The sequence below is a fragment of the Pipistrellus kuhlii genome, unplaced genomic scaffold (genome assembly GCF_014108245.1).
Source record: "Pipistrellus kuhlii isolate mPipKuh1 unplaced genomic scaffold, mPipKuh1.p scaffold_m20_p_35, whole genome shotgun sequence".
Taxonomy (NCBI): domain Eukaryota; kingdom Metazoa; phylum Chordata; class Mammalia; order Chiroptera; family Vespertilionidae; genus Pipistrellus; species Pipistrellus kuhlii.
The window spans coordinates 1146698-1169154 of NW_023425535.1; the positions used below are offsets into that span (position 1 = coordinate 1146698).

The following is a 22457-nucleotide window of genomic DNA, read 5'->3' on the forward strand; positions in this document are numbered from 1 at the left end:
GCACATCTTCTCCGCCGGACCTGCAGGCGTGCAGAAGCCCTTAGCATGCCACTCCTGCGATCACACTGGACTACTTCCTCCAGCTGATTTCCACGGAGCGGGGCAGTGAATGAATAATGCATGACGAGGCCATTGCATGAGCAATTCTGCTCTATGAGTGTGTTATGCACAGCAGTTTGCAAAGTAAAGATTCTAAACCATATCTCTGCCATACAAGGAATGAAAGTTGTTTTCTAGTCCGTGACAGTAAACGTTAGTGGGTCCATTTGCTCCTTTTCCATGCTAACCTACAGCCCAGGCTGAGAAATTTCATAAAATGTAGGAAAAGTAAATGATTTACCACAGATGTCTAACAGAACCACCAAATTTTTTCCTCCATAAAATCTATCCTATGAATTAGGTTCTGGTTGTAGAAAAAGCAGCCCAGTGCTTGCCCTGAGAGCAGCAGGTCAGATTTTACATTTAGCAAAAGCACAGAAAATCATTTCCTGCAAAGCACAGAAAAGCATCGTGTGGTGAGGAGGGGAGCTTCTGTACCAATGCCAGGAAACAAGTCGCTAAAGGGAATTTGCCTGCTTCTGAGACTATCAGATCTTTGTCTCATGGGATTCTTCTAGGGAAAACGTGAATGTTCCTCTTCCCGATCTGTCAGTGCTTACACATTTCCAAGTGAGCATGTCTAAAGCAGTTCCTTCTCTGCAACAAAAACCAGAATTCCAGGAGGAACCGGAACAAAGCATGAAAGGCTCATTCTCCACCAGCTCTGCCTGCAGGAGGTCCATCCCCACCTGTCATGTTTACCTCTTCGCCTTAATCTTTGTTTTCCTTCTGAGAGTCTCAAGCTTGTGCTTTGTCAGTAATTAACCTGTTAACCGGGGAGTTCCCTTTTTAATTATGCAACATATAACGGGCGCGTACTCTTTCACTAGGACGTGTCAGTACGTCACGCCCGGAAAATGTAATTTCATATTATTATTATTTTTTATTTTATACTTAATTAAAATAAATGAAATATATATTTTTTCGTTTACTTATATATAAAGCACAAAGGAAAATACAAAATTACAAACAAATAGAAAAGAATACCAACAAAAAAATGGAAACATTGAATTAAAAAATTATAAATTTTACAAACAATTATAAAGATTACAAAAAATATATACCATCCCTCTCAGGGCGCAACATATATTTCCAGGACGTATTCATACGTCCTACCCGTTCCCGATATTGTTTACGTTTGACGTATTTGTAGGTCCCGCTCGGTTAACAGGTTAATCTTTCAGCGACTGTTCCTAGCCACTTCTGATTTATTTATTCTGCAAATCAATTCTTTATATATCTCCTTGGCTCTCTATTCTTCCCTTTTCACCTCATTCTGCTCTTTTTATATATCATTTCTGAGCCTGTGTTTTATGAAACTCAGATTCTTAAGAGCTTACTACTTGGGAATTCTCTTCTTTTTTGAAGGGCAGTTGTTCTTTCTCCCAGAAGAGACTGCATTCTTCTTCTGCATGCATTGTGCCTCTCTCCATCCTGCCATGAGGGCAGAAGCTGGCCAGGCTTCTCACTGGCTCAGACCTCTGTGGCATCTGTGGGTGTCACTGTGCAGTCCAGGGGAACCTTCCACGCTATCTCCTTTTCTCTTCTCAGGCAATTTTATATACATAAAATTGATATTTTAAAAATATACTTTATTGATTTTTTACAGAGAGGGAGAGAGAGGGATAGAGAGAAACATCGATGAGAGAGAATCATCGATCAGCTGCCTCCTGCACACCCCCCACTGGGGATGTGCCCGCAACCAAGGTACATGCCCTTGACTAGAATCGAACCTGGGACCCTTCAGTCCACTGAGCCAAACTGGTTAGTGCTTCTCAAGCAATTCTTACTGACAATTTTAACTATTCCTGATCCTGGGACCTCCTTTCCTGTCTATATGTTACCAACTTCAAAATTCCATTTTTTACCTTTAGCTTAGATTTCTCTCTCAAAATTCAGATACAACTAAATTCCACACCTCGCCAGCTGGACAGACCACCAAGCACCTCACACTTGCCCATCTACCATCAAATTCACCATCTTTCCTGCTAACCTGCCGCCCCGCCCCACCCCCTCCGCTAAGTCAATGATGTCACCTGTTGCCTAGGCCAGACCTCACCCATGTCTGACCACAACTGACACCTCCAGCACTGTCAGTGAGCCCACTTCCCGTCCACCTCCTCGCAACTGCTCTCTTCTCGCACCCCCAACAGCTCTTTCGTCCAGGTCATCATCATGACTGCTGCAATCACCTTCTAAGTGGCCTCCCCCCTCACTCCCCTCTCCACACCCCATGGTGACCTTACCAAAACAGAGCTCAGCTATTAATGCCCAGGCCCACACCTTCACTGATGTCCCAGTGCTCAGAGCGTCAATGTGGCCACTCCTGCTCCTCTCAGTGCTCCTACCTACACGCGTGAGCATGAGGGGTTTTTTCAGTCCTTTAAACGTACCAAAGTCTTGTCCTCCCCAGGAATGTTTACCTTGTACTCCTTTCTCTGCCCCACACACTCTTCTCCTCTATCTTTATCTAAGGCCCACTTTTCTTAAGGAGTCATCTTTGCCATCTTCTTCTTCCAGAAAGCCGTCCTGTCACCATGAGACTGAGTCAGGGCTCTTCTCTGGACGATGGCACTTACACCCTGACCGTGCGACTGCCTAGTTTCCCTGCCAGCAGTGCACGTAGCAGGAAGCCGGGGTGGAGGCCAGACGAGGGGTATGTAGGCTGATACAGCGGTAGAGACGGTGAGGGCCTGGACTGCAGTCACAAGTGGGACCTTACGGAAGCACATGCCCTGGGAGAGATTGAGGAAACACAGAGGGCGTCTCTGCCTTAGGCCACATTTATGCTAAATGCCTGACAAAGCACCCACTATGAACTGGGTGCTTATTAAATATGGGTTCAAATATTAATAAAGACACAAGACAAAGACGCACGGATGCAAGCAGAAGAACACGCAAATCTACCGTATTTTTCGGACCATAAGACGCTCCGGACCATAAGACGCACCAGTTTTTAGAGAAGGGAAATGAAGAAAAAAAGATTCTGAAACAAATAGTGTCCTAAAATATTTTATGTGCATTAAAACCCAACATCACAGTCATAAACACATGTAATCAACCCTGTAAAGTAAACAGCAGCATTTAGAACCATTTTAGAGCCGGGCAAACACACAGAGACCACACAGAGCCGGGCAAGTAAAAAAACTTTTTTTTTAAAGTATATGTGTAGGCTATATTTGGACCATAAGACGCAGGGACTTCCCCCCCCCCCCACTTCTGGGGGGAAAAAAGTGCGTCTTATGGTCCGAAAAATACGGTAGTTCAGTATACACTGGTAAGTGCTGCAGGATGTAGACACAGGGGAGTGGAGCTGGGCGAGGTCACAGGAGGGACACGTGTTTTGAAAAGATAGAGCCCAGTGGCTGGCTGAGCAGCCTGTGCGAGCAAGTGAGGGAGAACATAGGAGGGGAGGCTGGGTCTGATACTAATTCTATCACCTGCCAACAACCAACCAGGGAACTCGCCAAACTTCCTGTGGCTCACCTATGAGACAAAGATGGCAATGATAGTGCCTAACTCAGAGTGTTCACACAAGAACCAAATGAATTCGTTCTCATATTTCTAAACCCCTTAGAGGACAGTGCATTGCACAGAAGAAACTGGGAGAATTTTTCATATTTAGATCTTTACGTAGTATAGACAACATATTTTTATACATATATACACACTTCTTAGTACATAGGAGAAATTAGAACTGCTGAGCTGCACCAAACAATATACCAAACTCCCATCTCAAAAGTCATAGAAATACTGGGTAAAATACAGCAAAATAACTTTTAATATATAACCTAACTCAAAAACAACAAAGAAAAAATTCCAGCCGGAACAGGTTTGGCTCAGTGGATAGGCAGATTCCAGCCTGCGGACTGGAAGGTCCCGGGTTCAATTCTGGTCAAGGGCATGTACCTTGGTTGCGGGCACAACCCCAGTGGGGGCTGTGCAGGAGGCAGCTGGTCGATGTTTCTCTCTCATCAATGTTTCTAGCTCTCTATCCTTCTCCCTTCCTCTCTGTAAAAAATCAATAAAAAAATATATATTTTTTTTTAAATTCCACAATCTAAGAGCAAGTAAAATGTAAAAGTTAAAGTGTAAAACAAGAGGCTAAAGCTAAAGGAATGAAATTTGAAGTAAATCTAAAACAGTCCTCCATATTTTTCTGTTTTTCATAATAAATAATTTGTAAAGTGAGGATCTCAAAGTTCAAATTTTCCTCAAAAGCCTATTAGGATTACCTTGAATTTCATAAAATAATTTGTCAAAGGTATTATCAAAGTTCACTTAATAAGATTCTAGTCTCTATACCTTAATATTCACAAAGGTAAATGAAAAATAAAAATAAAAACTTAATGCAGCCCCAACCAGTTTGGCTCAGTGGATAGAGTGTCGGCCTGTATACTCAAGGGTCCCAGGTTTGATTCCAATCAAGGGCATGTACCTTGGTTGCAGACACATCTCCAGTAGGGGGTGTGCAGGAGGCAGCTGATTGGTGTTTCTCTCTCATCGATGTTTCTAATTCTCTATCCCTCTCCTTTCTTCTCTGTAAAAAATCAATAAAATATATTTTAAAAAACATAATGCAAAGACAGAAAATTATGAAATAAAAATATGTACAGGATTATAACAATCTAAAATTTGCATGGTGAAGGAAATTATCAACAAAAAGGCATCCTATTGAATGGAAGAAGATATTTGCAAATCACATATCTAACAAAAGAAAACTCTTGTACACATATATGCACCCAACATAGGAGCAACCACATATAAAAATAAAATCTTTGTGGATATGAATGGGAGAGATCAATGGCAACACAGTCATAGAAGGGAATTTTAATACCCCACTGTTATCAATAGATAGATCTTCCAGTCAAAAATTAACAAGGCAACAGAGACCTTAAATGACACAATGGGTCAGATGAATTCAACTGATATTTACAGAACATTTCATCCCAATCAGCAGAATATACATTCTTTTTAGCTCTACAATGCAACATTCTCTAGGATAGACCACATGCTAGGACACAAAACAGGTATTAATAAATACAAGAATACTGAAATCATATCAAACATCTTCTCTAACCACATGTTATAATAAAAAAACTGAAAAACACTCTAACACAGGGAAACTAAATAAATGAATGAATAATGAGATCAAATTGGGGGATAAGAACACATATATAATACCTTAATCAATAAAGAAAAAAATGGGGGGTAAATGAGACCAAGCAGTGGACTGGTGGATTGCTTAGCTAGGGGTGTCGAACTCAATCACAGAAGGGGCCAAAATCTAAAATCCAGCCTAAATCGCGGGCCGAATGGTTTACTGAACAGTCATAAACTGTCATTGTGATGGAAACGCAGCGGAGTGCAGTGATGACAGCGCGGTGCGGGCCACATTGCAAGGCCTGGCGGGACGGATTTGGCCCGCGGGCCTTGTGTTTGACACATGTGGCTTAGAGCTTCAGGCAGGCTGCTAAAAGCCAAAAGACTGCCTGGCAGTGGTTAACACCTAACGGGAAGTCCAGAATTGACAGATAAAGGAGTAGGATCTTAAACCAGTTCCCATGGGGCACTTAAACTCCGCCAAAGGGAATGACACTTCATTTATTTACTTTTTATTTTTCTTCCTCTCTTCTCTTTTTCCTCCTGTTTTTCTTCTCCCTTTTCCTTTTTTTCTCTTTCCTTTATTCCCCTCCTTTTTAATGTATTTTGCTTATCTATCTGCTTTGCTGATTTATTATTCTAGTCTCTTGTTTTCTTCATATATTTAATTTCCTCTTCCATGCTCCTATTCAATTTCCCTTTTTTTTTTAACCATTCAATGTTTTTATTTTTTTCAATTTTCTCTTTCTCTTCTCCTAATGTCTTAACTTGTTTCACTTCCTAAATTTAGAGCTATCTGCTCTCTCTGTTCTCCTTTGCTAGCTTTTTTTCTTCTTTCCTGTCTTCTCATTTATTTTCTCCCTCCTTTATTCTAAACTGTGGTCCTTCCCCTATTCCACCAACTCTTTATTATCTTTATTTTAATCCACAGATTCTGACCACACCCCTCCTTTTTTTTCTGGGTTTTTTGTTTGTGCTTTTAGTTTTGTTTGTTTGTTGTGTTGTGTTTTCTTCCCATATTCTTTTTTTTTTTTTTCTTATCATTCTTGCTCCCTTTTCTCTTTCCAAATTCTCACCTCTCTGATGGTCATTTTAGTTGGGGCTATAGAGGTCTTATGTAAATTCATGCTCTGCTCCTCCTTTGTTGTGTCCTATCTTGTTAAATTTGTGCTGTTCAGTCAGCACCTTCACAATGGTAGGCATGACATGGTAAGGAGCGAATCACATAATCAGACACCCTGAGAGGAGACTCAATCAATGAATGGGACTAATATTCAAGACCCAACTACATTAAGAGAACACAAATATTTCAAGCAGGGGGCCTCCCTAGAACACCTAGCACAGTAGACATTGAGAGACTGCACCACTGGGTTTCATCTACTACATAAGACCAACACAAAAAATCTGGGTGGTAGAGAAGTTTGATCTAATTACTAATACACAGAAACAAATACAAAGGAACATCAAAAATAGGAAAACAAAGAACCCCCAAATGAAAGGAAAGGAGGAATCACCAGAAAATGAACTAAATGAAATGAAGGCAAGTAACCTGTCTGATAAAGAATTCAGAGTAATGGTTATAAGAATGCTCAAGCTTCTGAATGAGAATTACATGCAACTAAATGGGAACTGTAAAACCTGAAGGAGAAATACACCACATGAGTAAGCATCAAGAGGAAACAAAGTATGACATGGTTGCAATAAAGAACACAATGGAAGGTTTCAACGGTAGACTAGAAGAAGCTGAGGACCCAATCAGAGTTAGAAGACAGAAAAAATACCAAACAGAGCATCAACTGGAAAAAAATACAAAAAGCAGAAGGAGAGTTTAAGAGAGCTTAGAAACAACATAAAACAAAACAATATCTGCATATTAGGGGTTCCAGGAGAGGAAGCAGAGCAAGGAATAGAAAAACTGTTTGAAGAAATGACAGAAAACTTCCCTGACCTTGGGAAGAAAATGATCATACAAGTCCAGGAAGCACTGATGAACCCAAAAAGAACAACACAAAAACACATCATAATTAAGATGGCAAAGGTAAAAGACAAAAAATTTTTTAAAAGGCTGCTAGAGAGGGATAAAAAGTCATCTACAAGGGATCTCCCATTGTACTAGTAAATGATTTCTCAACAGAAACATATTGTGCCAAAGGGATGGCATGAAGTATACGAAGTGATGCAAAGAAAGGGACCGAATCTAAGAATACTCAATCCTGTAAGGCTACCATCAAAATTAAACGTGAAAGCAGGAGCTTCATAGACAAAAAACAAACAAACAAAAACACACACAAACAAACAAAGGCAGTTTATTATCACCAAACTAGTAATGCAAGAAATGCTAAAGGATCTGCTGTAAAAAAGAAATAAAGACAGGAAGGAACTCAGGCATAAAGAAAAGAAATGGCAACAAAAAGTACCTATCAGCCGAGACTGGTTTGGCTCAATGGATAGAGCCTCGGCTTGGGGACTGAAGGGACCCGGGTTCGATTCCGGTCAAGGGCATGTACCTTGGTTGCGGGCATATCCCCAGTAGGGGGTGTGCAAGAGGCAGCTGATTGATGACTCTCTCTCATCGATGTTTCTAACTCTCTATCTCTCTCCCTTCCTCTCTCTACAAAAAAATATATATTAAAAAAAAAGTACCTATCAATAATAACCTTAAACATAAATGGAGTAAATGATCCAATCAAAAGACACAGGCTAGCTCAATGGATAAGAAAACATGACCCATATATATGCTGTCTATAAGAGATACACCTCAGAACAAAAGACTCACACAGGCTGAAAGTGAAGGGGTGAAAAAATAATTTCAAGCAAATAGAAATAAAAAAATAAGTGGGGGTAACAATATTTATCTCTGACAAAACAGACCTCAAAGTAGTGAAGGCCTTAATAAGAGATAAGGAAGGCCACTTCATAATACAAAAGGGATTGATACAACAAGAGGCTATAATTCTGGTAAACATATATGCACTAAATACAGAAGCATCCAAATATATATAAAAAACTTCTGGAGGATATCAAGGAATAGATCAACAGCAATACAATCATTGTGGGGACTTTAATACCCCACTGCTATAACTGAATAAATCTAGGGGGGAAAAACCAATAAGGAAACAGCAATCCTAAATGACACTAGATCAGATGGAACTAACTGAAATCTTCAGAACATTGCACCCCAAAGCTATGAAATATACATTCCTCTCAAGTGCACCTGGGATATTTTCAAAAATAGATCACATGTTAGAACACAATCTAAGTCTCTAAAATTCAAGAAGATTGAAATCTTATCAAACATCTTCTCAGAAAACAATGGCATGAAATTAGAAGTCAGCTTCGATAAAAACGCTCAAAGCCAATTAAATACATGGAGGATATATAGCATGCTATTAATGAATGGGTTACCAAAGAGATCAAAGAAGAAATTTTAAAATCCTGGAAACAAATGAAAATGAACACAAGACAATCCAAAAATCTATAGGATACAGTCCTGAGAGAGCAGTACACAGCACTACAGGCCCACTGCAGGGGGGGGGGGGGGGGGGGGGAAGGGGAGGGGAGGGGAGGGGAGGGGAGGGGAGGGGAGGGGAGGGAAGGGAAGGGAAGGGGAGGGGAGGGAAAGGAAGGGAGGGAGGAAGGGAGGAAGAAAGGAAGGGAGGGAGGGAGGAAGGGAGGGAGGAAGGGAGGGAGGAAGGGAAAGAAAGAACGAAAGAGAGAGAGAGAGAGGGAGAGAGAGAGAGAGAGAGGGAAAGTAAGAGGGAGGGAGGGAGGGAGGGAGGGAAGGAGGGAAAGAAAAACTGGTAATAAGTTATCTAACATTAATTGTAATTCTTAAAAAACTAGAAAGAGAACAACAAGAAAAGCCCAGAGTAAGTAGAAGGAAGGAAATGACAAAGATCAGAGTGGAAATAAAAGCATAGAGAAAAAAAAAAAAAAAAAAGTCAATAAAACCAAGAGTTGGTTCTTTGAAAGGATAAACAAGATGGATGAAACTCTAGCCAGGCTCACCAAGAAGCAAAGAGAGAGGACCCAAACAAACAAAATCAGAAATGAAAGAAGTGAAAAAATAACCATTCCCACTGAAATACAAAGTATCAATATTATGAAAAAATACTATGAACAACTCTATTTCAACAAAATGGACAATCTAGATAAAATGGGCATATTCTTAGAAAAAATACAAGCTCCCAAAACTCAAACAGGAAGAATAAAAAAACCTGAATAGGTCAATAACTACGGAAGAAATTGAAGCAGTGATCAAATCTTCCGGCAAACAAAAGCCCTGGTTGGGATGGCTTTACAGGGGAATTGTACCAAGCATTCAAATAAGAACTAAAACCTATCCTCCTCGGACTATTCCAAAAAATTCAAGAAGAAGAAATACTTCCAAACTCTTTCTAGGACACCAACATTACCCTAATCCTAAAATCAGATAAAGACACCACAGAAAAGAGAGTTATGGGGCCAATATAGTTGATGATAATAGATGCTAAAATCCTCAACAAAATTCTAGCAAATTGGATCCAGCAGTACATCAGAAAGATCATACACCATGATCAAGTGGGATTTATTCCGGGGATGTAAGAATCGTACAATATCTGCAAATCAATAATAGTGATACATCACATAAACAAACTGAGAGACAAAAATCACATAATCATATCAATCGATGAAGAAAAAGCATTTAACAAAATCCAACATCCTTTCTTGATAAAAACTCTCAGCAAAGTGGGAATAGAGAAATCATACATCAAAATAATAAAAGCCTTAAATGACAACCTACAGCCAACATCATACTCAATGGGCAAAAACTAAACTCATTTCCCTTAAGAATGGAAACAAGACAAGGATGCCCACTTTCACCACTCCTGTTCAATATAATACTGGAAGTGCTAGCCATTGCGATCAGACAAAAAGAAGAAATAAAAGGCATCCAAATTGGAAAAGAAGTAAAACTGTCCTCATTTGCATATGACATAATACTATATATAGAAAACCCCAAAGACTCCATCAAAAAACTACTAGATCTAACAAATGAATTCAGCAATGTAGCAGGACACAAAATTAACACCCAGAAGTCTACGCCCTTTTTATACACCAAAAATGAATTCATAGAAAGCAAAACTAAAAAAAGAATCCCATTTACCATTGCACCAGAAATTTTAAGATACCTAGGAATAAACTTAACTAAGGAAGTAAAAGACCTGTACTTGGAAAACTATGAGACATTGAAAAAGAGATAGAGGAAGACATAAACAAATAGAAGAATATACCATGATCATGGATTGGTAGAATCAATATCATTAAAATGTCCATACTACCCAAAGCAATCTACAGATTCAATGCAATCCCCATTAAAATGCCAATGAAATATTTAAAAGATCTAGAACAAACTCTCCAAAAATCTATCTGGATTTATAAAGACCCCAAATAACCACAACAATCCTGAGAAAGAAGAAAAAAATTGGAAGGACCACAATACCAGATATCAAGATGTATTACAAAGCCATTGTTCTCAAAAATGCCTGGTACTATCACAAGAACAGATATATAGACCAATGGAATAGATCAGGGAACCCAGAAATCAACCCAAGCCATTATACTCAATTAATATTTGACAAAGGAGGCAGGAACAATGGAGTTAAGACAGTCAGTTCAATAAATGGTGTTGGGAAATTTGGTCAGACACATGCAAACAACAACAACAAAAAAATGGAACTAGATCACTAACTTACACAATACACAAAAACAAACTCAAAATGGCTAAAGTTCTTAAATGTAAGATGGGAAACCATAAAAATCCTACAAGATTCCATAGGCATCAAAATAGCAGACATATGTCATAGTAATATCTTTATTGACACAGCTCCTAGGGCAATGGAGACTAAGGAGAAAATAAACAAATGGGACTACATCAAAATAAAAAGCTTCTGCACAGCAAAAGAAACCATCAACAAAATAACAAGAAATCCCACTGCAAAGGAGAACATATTTGCCAATGTTATCTCTGATAAAGGTTTAATCTCCAAAATTAACAGAGAACTCATACAACTTTACAAAAGGAAGATAAACAATCCGATCAAAAAAAAAAAAAAAATGGGCAAAGGACCTACATAGACACTTTTTAAAAGAGGACATACAGAAGGCCAAGAGACATATGAAAACACGCTCAAAGTCGCTGATCATCCAAGAGATGCAAATCAAAACAACAATGAGGTACCATCTCACACCTGTCAGAATGGCTATCATCAACAAATAACAAGTACCAATGAGGATGTGGAGAAAAAGCAACCCTCATGTACTTATGGTGGAAATGCAGACCGGTGCAGCCACTGTGGAAAACAGTTTGGAGTTTCCTCAAAAAGTTAAAAATGGAACTTCAATTTGACCCTGTCATCCCACTTCTAGGAATGTATCCCAAGAAACTAGAAACACCAATCAGAAATGATATATGCACCCTTATGTTCATAGCGGCACAATTCACCTTAGCTAAGATTTGGAAACAGCCTAAGTGCCCATTAGCAGATGAGTGGATTAAAAACTGTGGTAGATCTATACAATGGAATATTACGCCACTATAAAAATAAAAAAGAAACTTTGACCATTTGCAACATCATGGATGGAACTGGAGAGCATTATGCTAAGCAAAATAATAAATATCACATGATCTCACTCATATGTGGGATATAATGATCAACATAATTTGATTAACAAAAACAGATCCAGAGACAAATGGCAGGAGAGGTGGGGGCGTGGTTTAGAGAGCAACCAAAGGACTTGTTTGCATGCATATTAGCATAACCAATGGACACAGACATTGGAGTGGTGGGGGCTTGCACACGGTGGGAATGGCTGGGAGGAGGGGCAGTCAATCAGGAGAAAAGGAGACATATGTAAAACTGTAGTCAATCAAAAATTCTTTGAAAAAAGAAAAAACACTATCTGGTGAGAAATAACAACCACAATAACAAAGACAATTTCTAAGCACTACCTGGGCTTTTTAGTATATCACCAGAGAAAATCTTGATCTTCAGAGTTTACCATTGTAGATCATATTTAATGAAAACAACAAAAATAAGGAAACTAAAATTACCTGCTCTTCCCTCTCCTTCTCTTTGGTCTTACTTCTGCAGACTTTAGAGCAGGCGGCATCCTGAGAAGGAATGGCAGAGATTGGGTGCAGTGGCATGCTCATTCCAGCCTCCTGTCTGGTCGTCTTCTTCACAGAAGAGAGTCTCCAGTGGCAGAGGCATTTTGGGCCATGGACTTAAAGCTGGGAGAGAGAAGACAGGTATAACCGAGTGAAAACCCTCGAATGAAACCTTGCCATCTGCAACAACATGGACGAACCTAGATGATATTGTGATGAGTGAAATAAGTCTGACAGAGAAAGACGAATGCCATATGATTTCACTCCTATGTGAAATATAAAAAATAAATAAATAAATAAATAAACAAACAGTCAGAATAGAAACACACTCATAGATTCAGAGAACATTTGACAGTTGCCAGGGAGGATGGGAGAAAAAGGTGAAGCAATTAAGAAATACAAATTGGTAGTTACAGAATAATCATGGGGATATAAAGAACAGCATAGGGAATATAGCCAATAATATTATAGTAACTGTGTATGGCAAAAGATGGACATTCAATTTATCGAGGTGACCACTTTGTAAGTTATATAATGTCTAATCACTGGGTTGTACACCAAAAAGTAAAATAACATTTTATGTCAACTACAATGGAAAAATAAAAATCATTTAAAGTAAAAAAAGTGAGAAGACAACCATAGGACAGAATAATTATTTTTGCAAACCATATAACTAATAAGGGACTTGTATCTCAAATATATAAAGGACTGTTACAACTCAATAATAAAATGATAACCCAATGAAAAATGATTGCTCAACATTGTTAGCCAACAGGAGAATGTAAACCAAAACCATGAGATACCACTTTAATTATGGATAATTACTAAGGCTGAGAAGCACTGGCAAGAATGTGGAGAAATTGAAACCCTCATTCACCACTGGTGGGAATGTATGTAGCTGCTTTTGGTAAAGTCTGGCCATTCCTTAAAATGTTAAATATAGTGTTACTATGTGACCCAGGAATTTCATTCTTGGGTATATACTCACCCAAAGAAATGTAAGTAATACCCACATAAAAACATATACATGGATGTTCATAGTCAAAAACAGAAATAACTGAAATGTCCATAAACAGATGAAAGGATAAATAAAACTGAGTTATGTATACAATAGAATATTATTCAGTAATAAAAAGAAATAAAACATGAATAAATGCTACAACATGGTTTAAACTGGCAGTCAGACATCCCCTGAGGGGTCCCAGGTTGGAGAGGGTGCAGGCTGGGCTGAAAGGACCCACCCCCAGGCACAAATTTCATGCACCAGGCCTCTAGTATCCTAATAAAGCTGTTTAAAAGAAGAATATGGAAATCATATAGGTTAATATGGATAAAACCCTATTTCTCCTTTGTGCTATCCCTAATGTGAGTTATCTAGATAAAATGAACGAATTGTTATGCTATCACTCTTCTAGTTTTGAGAAAGGCAACAGGAAGAGTGCATAATCAGCAATCAGAAACCCAAGTACTGACTCTATTAAATACTAACTGTGATGTTGGGCAAACTGATACATTTCATCTCCATCTGTAAAACAGAAAGGAATCATCTCTGCTCAGCTTCCAGGGTTACTGTGGAGCTCCAATAAGACAGGACACATGCACAAATGGACGGGTTTCAACACCAGCACACTGCCTAGGCTGCCTTTTCAGACATCTGCACGATTCTTCTCATGGCCTCACCAAAGCCCAATTGTTTGTTTGCTTTCCCCTGTCTTCCCACAGCTCAGACTGACACAAGATTTAAACAATTGGGACCTCAAATCCTTTCTGACAGCTATTAAGAAGCTCGGCAGCATGACTCTGCGGGAAAGCAGAGTTGACAATGTGTCCCTGTAAGGGGAGAGGTAGAAAGCTCTGGTCCATATGACAGCCAGCGCAGCCTAACAACCAAGCTCTTCCCTGTGTTTCCAGATGGTCAAATGAACAAAGGGCTCAGCCCAGCCCTACAACGATGCTGTGACAAAGATGCCAGTCGCAGCCTCCCTGGGGCACAGTCACCCCAGGCCTGCATGCCTCCCTGCAGCCTTGCTCTTAGGGTGCCAGGCTCCAGCAGTGCCCTGCTTCTCCCTATGTGAGGTGTTGGATCTCAGGATCATGACTGGCACTCAGAATAAATGAGTTTAAGTCAAGCTTGTCTCTATCAGAAGCATGCCGCATATAAAAAGAAGCCTGTGCATAGCAACTAGCAGACAGCAAGAAAGAGAAAGCAGGAGTGCGGAGACCAACTGTAACACACAGCACTGAATGACCGAGGCCACACCAAAGCAGTGAGTGGGTGGATGGACAGAGACCTTCTGAAAAGGAGGACTGACATAACCCAGTCAGGGTCTAAGCCACACCCAGGTTCTAGCTGTACTTTTACAAGCCCGGGATACCAGGGGAGCAGGGTACCAGGGGGTCACCGTGGCACAGTGAGCTTGACATGCCTGTGGGAAACCCAAAACATGTGCACGGTGTGCAGGGAGCACCAGCATACTGAGACCTGGACACCCAGGAACAGATCCGACTCACGAGGAAAACCTGCAGACCAGTCATGTGCGTCATCGATGCTATTCACAAACGATGAACCCATTGTCCACACAGAATTTAGCACCTTTTAGAAAACAGCAATGGAGGGTCCCTAATTTTTAAAAAGCACCTCTCTCTCAAAATTTAACATTACACTCACAGAGCAAAACTCTTAGTGGCGTTTTAATTAAACATAAAATCAAAATAACCACATTACCACTGCTATTATTTAATATATAAATTTTTTTCTGCTGTGAAAAGTTAATGATAAAAAGAAAACTTTGTAGTATAAGGGAAGAGTTCAAAGGAATTTTGCAAGATCTAATGGAATCAGATTAAAACAAACATTTGTATAAAATCAGTAACTATGTCAGTGTAAGAACAAAGTATACATTGGAAAGCAGGAGAAAGAAACCCCATTTAACATGAAGTGCCCGTCAGCTGCAGAGCCCGCCCGTGGCAAATGCTGCGCCACCCAAGCCCTGCTTCCTCCTTCTCCTCTGTGAAGCACCATTCCCCTCCTTTTCTTGCTGGACTTGCCTGACATTTTCCTAAAGCTTGCTTGTTCCAAATGGCAATTCTTTGCTCTCCCTGAATAAAACCATTCTGCTGATGAAATAACTGGCTGTTTTATTTTTAAGGCTGACAAAACACATTAATGTCACCAACATTCCTGTACACCAACAATACAAAAAACATAAGGTAATTAGAGATAAATGAATTTAAAGCTTAAGAACATTTAATGAAAAATGTTTTAGTGACTTTAGAATATATTTGAATACTCTAATAAGTTGTGTTCTCTCCAAATTAAAGCATATATTTAATATAATTCTAATCAAAGCCTAAGCAAGATTTTTACTTGATGAACTGATTCTAAAATTATGCATAATAATGAGATGATTAAATAAAAATGCTAGGGAAGAACCAATAGGGAAATGAGAAATATTAAAACATCAAAACATTAATCATTACTAAACAGCAAGCTATAGTTTGTTATAAGACAGAAAAGACAGTCCAGAAACTGGCTGCATTATACAAGAAGAATATAACAGCCAATAGAAGAAAAAGCACAGAACTATAGGAAAGGAACAAAATACTGAATAAATGGTATTGGGATCACTGGTTAACAATTTGGAAGGAAAAAGGACATACTTCATTCATCAAAATAAATTCTGACGGATATAAAAGTTTAATGTAAAAAATAAAATACAATTGCTAATGAATATATTAAGAAACTAAAAAGAAATTTTATTTTTAAGCTTAGAATTTGAAGGGGAGAGGGTCACAAAAGAAAAAGGGTTATATAGCACAGCCATGGTGGCTCAGTGGTTAAGTATTGACCTATAAACCAAGAGGTCATGGCTTGACTCCTGGTCAGGGTTAATACCCGGATTGTTGGCTTGTACTCAGTGGCACTCCTGGAGTGCAGGAGGCAGCCGAACCATGATTCTCTCTCATTGGTGTTTCTCTCTCTCTCTCTCTTTCTCCCTTCCTCTCTGAAATCAATAAAAATATTTTTAAAGGGTTATAGATATGATTCTGTAATTAAAAGCAAAAATAATGACAAGCAAAAAAAAAAAAATGACTGGAAAATATTTGTACAATAGAGGACACAAAGTTACATAAGAAGTTAAGATAAATAGCTTTAAAAAACACATTAAAATCCCAATAAGTAAATGGTCAAAGCTTAGAAACAGCCATTTCACAAATGAGTAGAATGGATCCTCACTTAATATTTAATAATCAAGGAAAGGCAACAGTACAGGAAACCATTTTTTCCTTTACAAAATTTTACAAAAATAAAGCAAAGCCTGTCATTGGCCAATCTGGACTAAGTCTGTGTTCTCATGACCCTTGTATGATAGAATCACATGCTCAGAATGCCCACCAGGGAAACTTATAAGCCAGAGAGCTCAGAAACTATGGGAGAGCTTACCTTTGAGAAGCTTACCCTGAGAAAATATATAAAAATCTACAAGCCCCCACATTTTTAATATAACATTATTTACAACAAAGAAAAACAGAAATACCCTTAATTTCCCCAAACTGGGTAAAAGTTGAGTGAATTGTGGTGCTGGTACAATCAAAAGGATATCAAGTAAGCATTAGAAGCCAGAGAAATATGGGCATGATAAAAAGCAGGTGATAAAATTTTACATGTATTATAAATATTGGAAGAGAATTCATAAAAAGCAAATAGGTTAAATAATATGCCCATATATTTTCACTTCTATATCTAAACCTTTGGTAATGATATATTACTTTTATAGTTTATATATATTTTTAAAGAGCTAAAATTAAAAGCTTGTCATTCCACATTGGTTGGTAATGGTCAGAATTTTATTATCTATAATAAACTAATATGCTAATTAGACCAGATAGACTGGACATCTTCCGGACAAAGCCATGGTGGTGGAGGCTGAGGCAGAGGCAGTTAGGGGCAATCAGGCCGGCAGGGGAGAGAAGTTAGGGGTGATCAGGCCAGCAGGGGAGCAGTTAGGGACATCAGGCAGGCAGGCAGGCAGAGGGAGTTATGGGCGATCAGGCAGGCAGGAGAGTGGTTATGGGAGATTAGGTAAGCAGGCAGGTGAGCAGTTAGGAGCCAGCAGTCCTGGATTGCGAGAGGGGTGTCCGACTGTGGGATCGGAACTAAACCAGCAGTCGGACATCCCCTGAGGGGTCATGGATTGGAGGGTGCAGGCCAGGCTGAGGAACGCCCCCCCCCCCCCGGCCCCATGCATGAATTTTGTACACCAGGCCTCTAGTAAATAAGTCATAACCGGGCTCATTTTCTGTGAGAAGTACTATTTGAAAGCCTCACATGATTCAAGCCTAATTTTCCTACAGGACTAAAGTAGTGGGGTGCATTCACAAGATGGAGATTTTATAACTATCATAGTGTTTGCTTTATTCTCCTTCTTAATATTTTCAATATTTCTTCTAATAGTTTTGTACAATACTCTCCCTCAAAAGGTGGCATAGAGAATTATAGGACTAACTTGCCTTTTTCATGATGTTTTATTAAATATGACTTTCATTCAAAAGTTACTTATTTTGGAGTCTGTATTATTTGATATTTTACACTGAGTTAGACTTCATTAATATTTTCATCTCATACTATTGATATTTCCAGTTTGCATCTGACCCACAATTGTTAACACACTGGAATGGCCTTTACACACCGGCAGGCAGACATGAAGGCTCAGAATGTGAACTGCTAGCAAGTAGAACGCAGCATTATAACATGGCAGACAGGGGGAGGCTGGTACTTGTCCGTTGTCAAAGAATCAGCATCTGCCAGCACTTAGAAGGCTATCTGTTCCTTACACTGCCTTTTCTTTTCATTACATGTCCCTGTTACTATGGCAGAAACATTTCTGTGGCAGGAACTACCATCTTTCACAGAACACAGAATAACACAAGCTATCAGTAAATTTTTTTTCTTTTAATCAAGGTTATAAAAGAAACCTCTTGTTCCACAATACTGAAAGTCTTCTTTCCACCAGAGAAGAATGGATTGTTCTTTCTTAACAACAGACTTCCTTGTGTGAAGGAAACCCACGTGTCCAGGATCTGACCACAAGATTGGGCACTTTCACCCGTTAAATAATATTTACTGTAAAAGTTTATCAATTTCCCGCTGCCAATCTCACTGGCCCCATCGCTTTTGTAAAGAATGTAAATCATATAACACAAATGAAGAAGTGACCCCAGGTCTAAGAATGTACTGGGCTCTCTGCCCCCTCCTCACCCACCTCTGAAGAGGCTTCCTCCACAGCCTTCCTCCCCACCGCCTTCCTCCCACCCCTATTTTCAACCTCCTAACACATCAACTAAGTAATAGAATCAGTTTTCCACAAGACTCCTAACACATCAACTAAGTAATAGAATCAGTTTTCCACAAGACTCCTAACACATCAACTAAGTAATAGAATCATTTTTCCACAATAAAGGCATACAATAAGCAGTTTTTGTCACTGGATGCTATTTAAAAATTATAAAAGTCCACACTGATACAGAATTATAAAGTGTTTTGTGTGTTTTCATCTTCAAAAGCAAATAAAAACTCCCTGGCGGGTAGCTCAGATGGTTAGAGCATTGTCCCTCTCTGCCAAGGTTCAATCTCCAGCCAGGCACATACAAGCAGCAACCAAACCAATAAATGCATAAATATGTGGAACAACAAATTCATGTTTCTCTCTGTCTTTCTCAAATCAATAAATAAAAAAAGTAAAAGCATTTTAAAAGTTATTTTAAAGTTCCTATACCCTTTTCCTATATAACCCAACTTTCTGAGTTACCTACAAATGTCTCACTTTCTCGTCTTCTACAACTGGATTTAATGCAATCTAACCTCTGCTGCCCATTTCACAGAAACTGTTCTTGGCATTTATTATTTGTTGATTAAACTTAGAAGAGCTCCAAAATGAAAGGAACCAAAATAATACATACAAAAAATAAAACTGGGGAAAATAAAGATAATTTTCTTAAAGTGTTTTTAGTCCCTTTAAATAAGGCAATCAATAGAGTATGCATGATAAGGCACCCATAAAAACAAAATATAATATAAAAAGAAAAAAATTAAAGCCACTATTAAAAATTATAGAAAAACTAAAAATTCAATAGGTAGGGCAAAAATTCAATCACAGAATTTTCCAAAAAGGTAGTACAAAAATATACAACAGAAAATAAGATTGAGAAATATCTGCAGATCAGTTTAAATATTTTAGCATCTGACCCAAAAGGAGTTTCAGAAAAAAGGAGCAGACAACACAGAGGGAAGGAAATACTCAGATAAATAATCCAAGTAAGTCCCAGGAACTGAAAGATGCAAGCCCCCACAATGAAGGGCCAGTAAGCACCTTGCACAATGAATTAAAATAAAAAACTCAACAGCAAAGAAACAAACAATCCTTCTAAAAGATGAGCAAAAGATCTGAACAGGCATTTTTCCAAAGAAGGCAGACAAGTAACCAAGAGGGACACATAAAGGTGTTCAAAATCACTAATCACTAATAACAGGGAATTGCAAATCAAAACCACAACGAGGTATTATTTCACACCTGCCAGAATAGCTATTATCAAAAAGATCAATTCTAAAGGAGCCAGACACATGCACAATAGAGTAAAGATAGTCTCTCTTCAATAAATGGTGCCAGGAAAACTGAAAAGCCACATTCAAAGGAATGAAACTGGATTACAGTTTGTCCCCATGTACAAAAATTAATTCAAAATGGATCAAAGACCTAAATGTAATACCTGAAACAATAAGTTACATATAAGATAACATAGATACCAAACTTACAGACCCGGGTCATACCAGACATTTTATGAACTTGACGCCAAAGGCAAAGGAAGTAAATGCAAAAATAAATGAATGGGATGATATCAAACTAAAAAGCTTCTGTACAGCAAAAGAAACTGACAACAAATCAAAGAGATGGTCAGCAAGATGGGAGATGATATTTGCAAACATTCGCTCCGACAAAGGTTTAATTCCCAAACTTGTAAATCTCAACACCAAACAAACAAGCAACCCAATCAAAAAGAGGGTTGAAGACCTGAAAATACACCTCTCCCAAGAAGACATATGAACAGCCAGTAGTTTATGAAAAGATGTTCAACCTCACTGACAATTAGGGAAATGAAAAACAAAACTACAGTGAGATACCACTTCACACCTGGAGAGTGGCCATCGTCAACAAGACAAGCCCTAACAAGTGTTGGAGAGGCTGTGGGAAAGGGAACCCGCCTTCACTGCTGGTGGGATGCAGACTGGTGCAGCCACTATGGAAAGCAGTCTGGTGATTCCTCAAAAAGTAAGACTAGAGCTACCAGACAACCCAGCATTCTCACTCCTAGTTATCTACCTGAAAAACTCAAAATCATGTATTCTCAGAGGTATTTGTGCCCCTATGTTCACAGCGGCCAAGACATGGACACAACCCAAGTGTCCTGTGGCAGAGGACGGGTAAGGAAGATGTGATATGTGTACACAATGGAATACTACTCGGCCATAAGAAAGGATGAAAAGAACATTATGCTAAGTGAAATAAGCCAGTCAGAAAAAGCTACGAATTATATGATTTCACTCACATGTGGGATATAAAACTAAAACTTATTAACACAAACAGCAGTTGCCAGAGGAAAGGGGGTGGGGGAGAAAGGGGGTCCTAATATAAGGTAACAGGAGAAGATCTGACTTTGGGTGGTGGGCACACAATGCAATATACATATCTTGTAACATAGAAACCCACACATGAAACATATATGCTGACCAATGTCACCCCAGTCAATTTAATAAATACAATTTTTAAAAATTACATAGAATAATTTAGGGCATGATTACAGATACTAAAAAGCAAGAACAACGTTGCATAAAGAAATAAGAAATGCTAAAGATAAATGGAAAATAAAATCCAAAATATAAACACATTAAACCAAAAATGTAACTTCCCTGCTGACAGTCTGGTTTAGAAGAAAGGACTTACTAAGCCAGGGCTAGGGAGAGAGAGCAGGCAGGTCCTTGGGCATGAAGTCTGAGCCGCCAAGGCCATGGCTAGGTGAAGGACATGTCAGGTGTCCTAGGGTTGCTGAGCATTTTTATACACCAAGTAAGGGGTCGGGGAGAGAATGTAAGCCTTTCTGAAAGAATTTGTATCAGCTCTAGACAACGGGGGTGGGGGGAGGTGGGAGAGAAAGGCTGAGCAGGGCAGTTCGAGATATTCTGAAATAGGAGGAGGAGGAAGAGGAGGAGGAAGAGGAAGAGACGGAGTGTCTGCTGCCTCGGATAGGCGGCGGGCAAGCCTGGAAAATTCACGTGTGAACAGAAGCAGAGGACCAGTGCTGGGGATGGGGGTGGCCAGGGAGAGGTCAGTGGGGGGGAAAAGAGACATATGTAATACTATATGTAATACTTTAAGCAATAAAGAATTTTTTTTTTTAATTAGGGAACTCTGTGAAAATGGGATGCCTACAGGATCTTTTTTACTACATTTGGGTCACTTGTGAGTTATACTTTAAGTAAAATTTTACCTTGAACAATAAAAGAGGAGGAGGAAGAAGAGGAGGAGGGGGAGGAGGGGGAGGAGAAGGAAGAGGAAAAGGAAGAGGAGGAGGAAGAGGAGGAGGAAGAAGAGGAGGAGGAGGAGGAGGAGGAGGAGGAGGAGGAAGAGGAGGAGGAGAAGGAGAAGGAGGAGGGGGAGGAGGAGGGGAAGGAGGAGGGGGAGGAGGAGGAGGGGGAGGAGGGGGAGGAGGGGAAGGAGGGGGAGGAGGGGGGGTGGAGGGGAGGAGGGGGAGGAGGGGGGGTGGAGGGGGAGGAGGGGGAGGAGGAGGGGGTGGGGGAGGAGGAGGAGTGGGAGGGGGGAGGAGGAAGAGAAGGGGGAGGAGGAGGGGGAGAGGGAGGGGGAAGAGGAGGAGGAGGAGGGGGAGAAGGCGGCAGCAGAGGCTCCTGGGGTGCTGATGCCTGCTATTCTCTCTTTTGGATAATCGCAGAAACAGCCACCGTAAGGTAATCCAAACTTCCATCAGCCCACGGGAGCAGACTGGTGTTAGTTGCTCCACAGCTATTAACAGGCTACTGTTCCGTCGCTTTCTC

General features: G+C 39.6%; 1 protein-coding gene across 5 annotated transcripts in view; it reads right to left on the reverse strand.

The window, feature by feature from the left end:
* MARCHF8 (membrane associated ring-CH-type finger 8) overlaps nucleotides 1–22457 on the reverse strand; it is a 76996-nt gene that overhangs the window by 25536 nt on the left and 29003 nt on the right. For all 5 annotated transcript variants that reach the window (XM_036461159.2, XM_045570663.1, XM_045570660.1 and 2 more), the window contains exon 2: nucleotides 12296–12475. In XM_036461159.2, the coding sequence (XP_036317052.1) occupies nucleotides 12296–12397 (102 nt within the window). In that variant the 5' untranslated portion in view covers nucleotides 12398–12475. The remainder of the gene's footprint in view (nucleotides 1–12295; nucleotides 12476–22457) is intronic.